This window comes from Papaver somniferum, chromosome 8, assembly GCF_003573695.1.
Source record: "Papaver somniferum cultivar HN1 chromosome 8, ASM357369v1, whole genome shotgun sequence".
In the NCBI taxonomy this organism is placed as follows: domain Eukaryota; kingdom Viridiplantae; phylum Streptophyta; class Magnoliopsida; order Ranunculales; family Papaveraceae; genus Papaver; species Papaver somniferum.
In genome coordinates, this window is record NC_039365.1 from 162,654,244 (window position 1) to 162,665,044 (window position 10,801).

The 10,801-nt window shown below is 36.9% G+C and overlaps 1 protein-coding gene and 1 pseudogene across 1 annotated transcript; one reads left to right on the forward strand and one right to left on the reverse strand.

The window, feature by feature from the left end:
* Window positions 1-2,411: 2,411 nt before the first annotated feature.
* Window positions 2,412-5,091, forward strand: LOC113306346 (annotated as a pseudogene).
* Window positions 5,092-8,088: 2,997 nt separating this feature from the next.
* LOC113303785 (histone H4) lies at window positions 8,089-8,631 on the reverse strand. The gene has a single exon (XM_026552867.1). The coding sequence runs from the start codon at window positions 8,572-8,574 to the stop codon at window positions 8,263-8,265; it is 312 nt and encodes a 103-aa protein (XP_026408652.1). The 5' UTR covers window positions 8,575-8,631; the 3' UTR covers window positions 8,089-8,262.
* Between the last annotated feature and the right edge of the window lie 2,170 nt (window positions 8,632-10,801).

Here is a 10,801-nt window from a genome sequence, read left to right on the forward strand (position 1 = left end):
ATTAGTTCTGTATATGTTCATTTCCTTCGACTTGAATGTATATTAAGTCGAGCATATCCTAAATGGCAATATTTTTTACCCATGAATAGCTAGCAGGTTAACGATAGCTAACAACTTAACGTACAACATAGAGTGAATTCTGTCTGTTTTTAGAAGGAAGTGTGAAATAGTGAACCAGGCTTGGTTAATGGGCTTAAACAAAACAGAAGTAGACTTTAATATAGAACGATTTTTTAGGGACCATGGTTTTTTCGGGGACCATGGTCTTATTAGGCCAACCTCCCTATATTTATAAGGGGTGTCCTAAAGTTAGGTAAATACGCATTTACTCTTTACTTTAATTTAAATTAAAACAAACCTAATAACTATATAAATCTAATCGTATATATCTAATACAAATGAATCTATTAACCAAATCAAAATCAAAAACAAAAGGGGAATCGAAACTTTTTAGTTTTGAAAAAAAAAATATTCTCTTCTTCTTCTCTCTTTCCTTGACATTCCTCGATCGATTGAAAAACCTATCAATCGTTTTTAATTCGTTTTTTGATAGGATAAATTGAGTAGAAATCATCAAATGATTGGGTAAATTGAGTAGAAATCATTAAAACATGGTTTAAATGGAAGTTAAAGTGGCATGTTCGGTTAGGAATAGTTTTAAACAAGACTAGTTTTGTAACCGAACATTCTGAAACTAAGAACACGAAGAACACTTCTGTTATCACGAATTTATTTTTTTGTTTCGTAAAAAATAGTTTTAACCGAACTCCTCATTGAAAACCGATATATTGTGTTCGGTTGGTTCATAAAAAATAGTTTTAACCGAACTCCTCATTTAAAACCAATATATTGTGTTATGTTGGTTCGCAAAAGATTCTAAAACTAGTTAGTAACCGAACTCTACCCACAATTCAAAAAAAAATGTAACCAAACTGTGTTATTTTTCCCACTATGTTGAGTTATGATTTAACCGAACTTTACATACTCTGTTCGGTTTGTTCGCAAAAAATCTTGACAAACCGAACTCTTCACTAATTCCATACATGTGGAGTTCGGTTAGATATGTTGTTGGGTTAAAGTTTGCGAACCAACCGAACATTACTCTGTAAATCCTATAAACAAAGTTCGGTAACATGTCTGTTTACCGAACGACTAAAACCTCCATTAAAGAGCGAGTTCGGTAACCTGTGTGTTTTGAAGAAGTAACCGAACTACACTTTCAGATGAGTTCGGTAACCTATTCTTCACATAAGGTAACCGAACAAGTCCAAATCTACTCTAAAAATTTACAGTTTTTTGAAAATTTGGAGCAATTCAGCCAACATTATCTAAGTTTGAAGCATACCTGGGTACCCAAATACCCTTCCTCCGGTTGTGGTTGGTAAAATCCATCGTTTTTCATGTTTTCCTTCTTCATCTTCTCTAACTTTACTCTCTCAATAATTCTACTTCTTTTAAAAAAAACATCTTATTTTTTAATCTCTCTAATTATCTTGAACTTAATCATCTCACTAATCATTACACTAACTATTATCAACACTAACTAATCATTACCCAAAATTAATCAGGAGGGCAATTTAGGTATTAATATGAATATCTAGATAAGGGGTGACCTAAATTTACTTCTAATGTTTTTACCCAAAATAAAACCATGGTCCCAAAAAATCGTTCTTAATATATATGTGGGCTAAAATATTCTTATTTAACTTATGGAGATAGGGTATCAGATTTTGGAAGAAAAAAAAAGGTCCTCGTCAGAGCCGGGCCCTGTGAGGTGGCACCTCCTGCACGGCCTCAGGCCCGTATCTGGATACTATCACTTAGAGAAACATCTCGGTTCTGTGGAACATAATTTATAACAATTCCGTCATATCCTAATAATTCTGTCAACAAATTACTATCGAAATCCGAAGGAGGGATAATAATGTCGCTCTCCTTCTTTGTTAAGTAAACTACAATAAACCAAGGTTAGACTTCACTTTGTTATTCTCCCCTGGATGAAAATTGCTGCCTAGGTGCTTCAGTTCTAGATGGAGATTGCAGTTGAGACGAGGTCCACGATATGTTGTGACAGCAGCCATGGTTAGAGAAAGCAGAGAAGAAGTAGCGAGAGAAAACGGGTTTATTTAAAGGCTCTTAGAGTTAAAAAGTTTCTTCTGAAATTCTTTATTCCTGAATCCTGAGTGGTATATATACATGGATAATATTTATATATAGTTTCTATCCGAAGTAAAAATGGAGTTCGAGTCGAAAAAAGATTAAGATTTCTTAGATAAGTGATTTTCCAGAAATTCCAAGTTTGCATGGGACATTGTAGTTGGTCTCCGAAAGATTCTCTCGGTGCTCGCCCTTATTAAGTACAGTCGCTTTTTTTTTTCTTTTTCCCCGCGAGCTTGCTGAACGAATTCATTATGAACAAGGATAGGAGGAGGAGCCAGCAACGAAAGCCCAAACAAGGTATCATTTATGAGAAGAAGTGGGTTGTTAAACCTTACAATGATCTCCCCTCACAGCAACAACTAAATATTGATTTTTCAACCATTCCAGAATTCATCCAACCTTCTCTAGAATCAGCTCCGCCTCCCAAGTCTAATGGGTTTAATCCAAATCATCAACCCCATGTTGTCAAAAGAACAGAATCCGTAGTGGGTTTATCAGTTTTTATCAAGGAGGAGGAGGAAGTGCTAGGGAGTGAGAAATCTAAAGATGAAATTGATGATATTCTTAGTCGTTTAGAATATATTAAATTGTTAGCCCAAGAACCTAAATTGTCAGAAGAACAACTTAATGTTAATGATAAGTTGCAAGAAGAGGAGGTAAATATTTATAACTCCAAAAGTTGGTTTCTTTTGTTTCTCTTGCTCAACTTTCATAGTTAAGCATGCATATGGGAACAGTTGCGTATGCTTGTATTCGGGGAACTATATCGATGTTAGTACAATGATGATGACACACCAATGTGCATGCATGGAACCAAAATTTATTGGTGCATTCGGAACTATATATGGTTTATGACTTCCATTCCATCTATTAATTCTGTAAAGCAAGTTTTCTCTTTTTCATGTCAAGGTTGTTCTTTGCATGCAGATACTAGCAATGGAAGCTATATATGGCGAAAATGTCATTGTACTTGACAGAGAAGACGGCTTACAATCTTTCAAGGTTCCGCAAGCACCCAGTTTAATCAGCGTCGCAAATAAACTTATCAAACAATTTTGTTTTCTAAATAATTGAAGTTTTTTTTTTTCTGCAGATAAATATACATATTGAAGTTTCTGATAAATTTGTAATGTCTACTAAGACTGACTCATTTTGTGGAGAGGTCGGACTTGGCGGAATATGCAGTGAAGCAATTGAAATAGCTGATAATTTGAACGGATTCCTTCACTCCTTCAAAGTCCAGTATCTTCTCCCAATCGTATTAACATGTTTGCTACCCAAGGCATATCCTACCCATTCTGCTCCTTTTTTTTACCATCTCTGTTCAATGGCTGGATGCTATTAGGATATCTAGCCTGTGTGTCAAATGTTGGATACAATTTGGAAGGGTCAATCAGGGCAGGAAATTGTGTATCCATGGGTGGATTGGCTACAAAATTCATGTCTGTCCTACTTAGACCTTGATAACGGAATACTGTTTGCTTCATTTGAAAAGGCAGATGATACTGGAGACAGACGTGCCATTTCAGAAAATGTCTCTCCCGATGTGGATATACCTTCAATACTGAACTATAATGACGACAAACCGAGAAATTCTGCCAAAACCTACATGAATGCTGCATTTGTCTAAGTGGATATGCAGGTATCTCAAATTTGAAATTTGTAATTCATATTCTCGTTTGCAATCCACAACGTTATACTGTAGTATATTAAGTATTTCATGTTGCCCTGCAATGACGTGACGTTTCTCCTTCAACTTAACAGGAATCCAATTTGTAAGATTGCCATGTAAGCATTTCTTTTGTCGCAATTGCATGGAGACATATTCAACCATGCACGCAAAGGAAAGCATGGCAATATTATGTCCGCAAATAAAATGCAGGGAACTAGTTCCACCTGGTTTGGTTAAAAACTTGCTTGGGGATGAAAATTTTGAACAGTGGGAGTCGCTTCTATTTCAGAAGACACTTGATTTAATGTCTGATTTAGTCTATTGCCCCAGATGTGACATGGCTTGTTTTGAGGACGAGGACCACCTTGCCCAATGTCCCAAGTGCTTCTTTACCTTTTGTGGTCTTTGTAGAGGTCGACTTCATGTTGGAGCTCAATGTATGACATTAGAAGAGAAGCTCAAGTTCTTGCGGGTAACATATATATGGAGACTTAATCCAGAACATGTCTATTTCTAAGATCACTTGGATTTTCTCAAGTTATGTAAAGAGCTGATACTTTGTCATTACTTGCGCAGAATCGTCAGCCCTTAATGAAAACTCAACTACTGAGTAAACAACAGCGTAAAGAGATGGACATGATGAATCAGCTTTTCAATGTGGAGGAAATAATGCGCATTTCTAAGCAATGCCCTAGCTGCTTGATGGCAATCTCCCGAACAGCAGGTTGTAACCACATGCATTGCTCGATATGTCAGCAGGATTTCTGTTATAAATGTGGGGAGGCATATGACAGAGGTCACTGCATCAACAATTGTGGCATTTTCGACCGTGATCCCAATCGTCGAGAGACACAAGCAGAACGGTTGCGTCGGGAGCGTCGGAGGGAAGCCCAGATGAGACGATGACAGGCATTCCTGTTGCATCGGGAACGGCAGATGCTAAATCAGATACAAACTGAAAATCCAGCAAGCCATGCTCAGTCATGTCCAATTTGCCGTCAAATGAACGCGAAGGTGAGTGATGTAAACTTTTACAAGTATATATAAGGAATCCAATTAGTAATGTGGAATTTGTTATGAAAAGTCCTGGATGCTACACTGACATAACTATTTTGTTGCAAATGAAACAGGTAGCCAATAACAACCATATATTCTGCTGGTCTTGCCAAAAGCATTACTGCTACTTATGCCGAAACATTGTTAAACGAAGCTCCCAACACTACTTACCCAAGGGTTGCAAACAACACTCAGCCGGATGAAATTTGGAAATAACTAAAACTAAAATTAATTGCGTCGGTATCAAGATATTTATGTATGCATGTCCAAAGTAGTTGATAACTTTTACTGCATCAGTAATAGTTCATATGGTTTTGCGTTAGGCCTAAAAGGTAAGGCATGCATATTCATCATTTTAGACCATTCAATTCATTCAATCTCAATCTCTTTCTTGTTTCTTGTCTATGAATTGTATATTCATGGCATCAAAATGTTAATAATATTGTACATAATAGATTCCGACTGACCGGAAAATATATAATGCTATCATGGTCTACGTGGGCATAGTATAAAGGGAGGCAAAACCTTGTTGTCAAGAGTAGTGAAACAAGTAAAAAGCACATAGTTCGTAAAACAGAAAAGAAAAAAAAAATCAAAACCTTCCAATTTAGCCTCAGTACTTTAAAACAGTACCATTCTTGAATTGATGGTTCAATACAGCTTCTGCAACGCTCATGAAAGTCTAAATTCAGCATTGTCTGGACCTTATGAACTAAGACATGTAAGACAAGCAAATACTACTAGCTATTGATAACCTTAATTATGTTAAAGATGCAAATCAAAATTGTTCTTTTGGAATCCAAGTTACTCCTTCGGAAGGATCTTGAAAGTTGAAAAGCGTATAAAAGATGTAACATTTAGAAAATTGGGGACTCGTTATCTCTCTCAGCAGTTGGTATAAAATTAGATTATATAAATTGAATATATATAGAGATGCAGATGCATATCAATGATACAGGAAGAAAATGTGGATGACTAGTAAATTTACAAAGTTATAGCATGACCTGAAGTAATTTCCAACCAAAACCACCATCAAGACAAAGGGACCTCACAGCCGAAGACAAGTTTTTGTTTATAGATTGTTATTATCAACACTTGTTAATGTCTAAACCAATGTTCTGCAGTCATCTTAAGCTCCCGACATCCCTCAAAAGAGATATTGGGGGGCCCAAACTGAGCTTATTGCATGACCGTGCACATAGTATACAAGAGTGCTTACTCTCTGGCAGCCTCGAGATCAAGCTGAAAGGTGTTTCAAGAAGCATCTGAAAGCAAAATCTTAATCAATTAAGGTCTGATAAAAGAGCCACACGCAATCAATGTTGGAAAATAAAAAAATGCATTTTCCTGAAGAGCAGAATCAAGTCCTGGAGATATCTCGTCAGCTTACTTGCAAGGAAATCCATGATGCCTGTTTCGCAGAATGGAATAAAAGCCAAGTGTGCAAAAAGAAGACCTGCTCCATAGCTAATTTATAGAAAGTAACAAAATAGGAAGGCAGAACCTTGAGAGGTGAAACTTGAAGCAATAAACACTTTGTTTGATGGTATGAATAAATTGAGAGCTTTACATGTCATCTGCTATTCAGAGTGCTCTTTCCTCCACCGGATTGAAAGCAGAAGCTGATGATGTACATCCCCAAAGCCTATCTGAAAGTGCTCCAGAACTTTCTTCTAGGGTTAAATTCCTTCGACAAATGAAATTCAAGTAGCACATATATTCTTCTTAAGGTTAGGTGTGAGTGATGATACCGATTAATACAGAAACATTTAACATGCTGAAGCTTTTTTGGGTGGCAAACTACCATTTCCTCAGTCAAACATTTATTACAGGACCAAAACCAAAAAGAATTCGATAGGCTTTGGGGATGTACATCATCAAGTCAACCAAGTTTCTTTAATTTCTGATGATGTACATCCCCTAGCAAAAAGAATAAACAATCCGCTGCAACCCTGCAGTAAACAACCAAGGTCCTAGCAAAAATAAAATGAAGAAAAAAGGGTCCAGAAATCTTGCGAGAAATGGCTTAGAAGAACAGATGTGGTATAATCACATGCAAACTCTGGAACAAGATGATTTGATTGGGAAGAAAGAGATGAACTGTTTAGAATGTACACATGTGCTATCAAACACACAGCACGGCCTCTCTAATAAAATAGGTTGATTTCCCTCAAGGCGGAAAACGCCCTTGGCACAACAAGAACGTGATGCCGAAACATTTGTTATAAGGTGACAAATAACTGTCTAATCACTCTAGTTCCTTCTCAGCTCAATGTGTCACGCAGTTTAAGTAACAAGCATTATGGGCGACCTACATGTATTGTTTGAGATGAAGAAATTGTCCAGAAATGTGTTGATGTTTTACATTCTTGAAAAAACAGTAACATATGACTATCCAATGGCAATTGGGGCGAAGTGAGATTTCTATCATCATAAATGGACGAGAAATCAACAATCTATAATTAAAGATCAGTGTCTTCAGTTTGAATATTTGATAGATAAAAATGAAGCCTAGATGCAGTCATGTGGACAAAATTACCTCCTCGTAACAACCCACTCTTGCACAGGCAACTTTCAGTGCCAGCCCAAAACAGTTGAAGTTCCTCGATTGCTATTTTGCTTCGCCAACAACTGCAATCAAATCTCGTTGACCCAAAATTGATCTTACACCAATTTGCTAATCTATGACATACAAGATACAAACATACACAACAAAGAAGTTAGAAGCAGATAAATTCCCTGAGTAAAATGTTATCACAGATCTAACTCATGTAATCAAGAATTTGTAATTAGTGATTCAGAAATTCTAGCAGATAGGACCATTTGATGAATGGTACAAAGTGACAGTTTGCGTAAAATTTCAACAAAACCATCAACCACACCTATATTGCAATAAAAACTCTAATCATCAGGTAACATTAAGCAGGGATCAGCAAGTAGGACAAGATGCACATTGATTAAAAACAATAAGATTTCAAATTTCTGGTTGATATTCAACCATTACACTCTTATCAATCAAGTTAATATCCCAAAAAGAACAGCGAATTTAGACCTAATTTCAACATTTTTTACATAAACCTAACGAAATTAACGAAATTGAAATTAGATCCAGTATTTGATACCAACCCAAATCTTCATCAAAGAAAGAGTTTGGGTAGATAATATATGAGTTAAGCAAAAACATAAATAGAAGAGCAGCGAAGTTAAAGAAACAAATTTAAGTAAACTCAGGAATTCGATACAGAATTGAAACAGACAATTATAGCTGATTTCCACTGCTACTCCAAACATTTCACATTCATCAAGTCAATTTCAAAGATTACGAATTGAAACCCTAGTCTCAACATTCTTTACAAGATAGAAAAAAACAAACCCTAACCCCCAAATCCGTAGAGAGTTCTTCCTTGTCTCTTGAGAGCATAGACAACATCCATAGCAGTGACAGTCTTTCTTCGGGCATGTTCAGTGTAGGTAACAGCATCACGAATCACATTCTCAAGAAAGATCTTAAGAACACCACGAGTTTCTTCATAAATCAAACCACTGATGCGTTTGACTCCACCTCTTCTTGCTAACCTTCTGATAGCTGGTTTAGTGATTCCCTGGATATTATCTCTCAACACCTTCCTGTGCCTCTTTGCTCCTCCCTTTCCCAAACCCTTTCCTCCTTTTCCTCTTCCTGACATTATTTTTTCTCTCTACACAAATTTGTCTGCTGTGAATTTATGATTTCAACGATTTTGATTGTGTGTTTGTTGTGTTTGTTTCCCAAAGAGATGAGATTTATAAGTTCCTTGGTTCGATTATGTCTGTTAGATTGGAGGCCAATCCGTATGAGAGTTGTGTTTTATCTATTGATCGTTAGATTAGAAATTCTCGAAGTTGATTGGTCCGTATAATGTTGTTCGGATTGAGAATTGAAAGTTGTTTGGTGTATAAAAGTAGGAGATTGTTGACCGCTAGATTGATACTCGATCCGTGTTCTATTTGCCTAGATTTGGTTCGTTTGCATAGTTTGATTGTGGAGAGAGTCCACAGTGCTCGTGCTTGTAGGCAACAATATTGCTGAAAAGTAATTACGGTGGGATTGAAGTATAGTCGATTTCTATTCCAGTTTAATTGCTTCCTTAGAGCATCCACAATCACGATCATAATTAGGGACTATACCCAAATTTGGTCAGGATTGGAAGCGTAGTGGAACAGACTATAAGCATATTTGGTCTGGATTTTAGGGTTTGAGACTAAAACTAGTTGTCAACCCAGACCAAACCCAAGTATAGTGGGACGAAGATATAATGAACGTATGGTTTAAGCGTAAGTATAAGGGCCGCTTGACAGTGGGGCGTTTATTAAAAGGGCGCTTGAGATGGGGCGGTGATATAAAGGGCGCTTGATTGAGGCGAGAGTATTATCAGCGCCTGATTGGGGCGAGAGTATTATTAGCGCCTCACATCAAGCGCATATACTATCACCGCCCAACATATACAATAATTACTCCCCCAACAAGACGTTTGCTATAAGTCCGCCTGCTGATCGGGCGTAGTATTTCATTTCCGTCTGCTGATTGGGCGTAGTCTTTCATTTCCGTCTGTTGCCAGGCGTTAGTAATACTCACGCCCAACACCAGGCGTTCAAAATACATTCGTCCCATACATACGCCCACAATACCAACGCCTGACCATTGTACGCTCATTGTATATCCGTTCCATTTCATACGTTGTTATTTTGTTCGCCTGACTAAATTTTAGTCTTTCACCACTACGCTTGACCTCTGAAAATGCCAAATAAATTTAGCTTTTGGTATGGCGTTTGGTCTTTAGTCCCGTTTATGATTGTGGTTGCTCTTACATGGATAAAATTGAAAAGTACAAGTGTATATGGTACCACTTGCCTGTTTAACTTTCACGATAAAAATATTTTCCGGAATATAGTTAAACTTTCGAACTAAAATTACTTGGCGAGATCGGGGTATACCCAGATTAATTGAGATATACCCAAATTTAAATGGACTAGTGCCCTTACTAAGGGGGGCCAAAACGTGGTAAAGTTACTTTAGTACCCCTGCACTAATTAACCTAAAACTAAACCCTAAACTTAAAAACTAAAAATTGTTTAATCTTCCTCTAATCTATCTTCTCTAATCCCTCTCCTCTTCTCCCTCCTTCATCTTATTCTATCCAACCAAAATTTTCAATTTTGATTTTCTACAAAAAATGGTTGATTCTAAACGATCCAGTAGCAAGAGAGATTCAGCAGGTAACATGAAAAGATCCAAATCAGAGGGAAGAGTTGGAACGAGTAAACCAAAGAATGCAATCCTTGAAGATGCTGAAAAGAAACCTCTACGGGCGAAGAAAAGATTGTAAGTGATTTCTAAACTCAAACCTGTTATTCTGATGTGTTGTATGATTGTTATATTAGGTTAGACAATAACCAGGGCCGGCAGGGTATAATAACCAACCATGCCGACAAACATCTAGTCGGCATTGTATTAGACTTGTATCATGCTGACTTTAGGTCACAGAAACCTTAATTTCCTGAGCTAACCGTCGGCATCTTTCTTGTATAGGACCTTGTCGACTGTGTGTTGGTCGGCTTGGTATATGATTACAACCTTGCGGAGTAAGTATTAGTCAGCAATGTATAGATTCTCGACCTTGGCGACCATATGACCAGAACTATGTTTCAATGTGTAAAAATTTATATCTTTTATTTGTGCTTTGTTTAGGTTCCCAGAGGAAAAAAAAGAAGATCTACCTTGTCTTGTTAACAATGCAGAAGAGCTATTAGGATTTGTTGACGGAATCTCAATTTAGAAGATCCTAAAGATGAAACTGAAGAGAATTGCCCGGTAAGAAAGTTATGTTCGATGGGTAAGGAAAATCTTGAAGAATTTCTAAGGTTTATGAACAG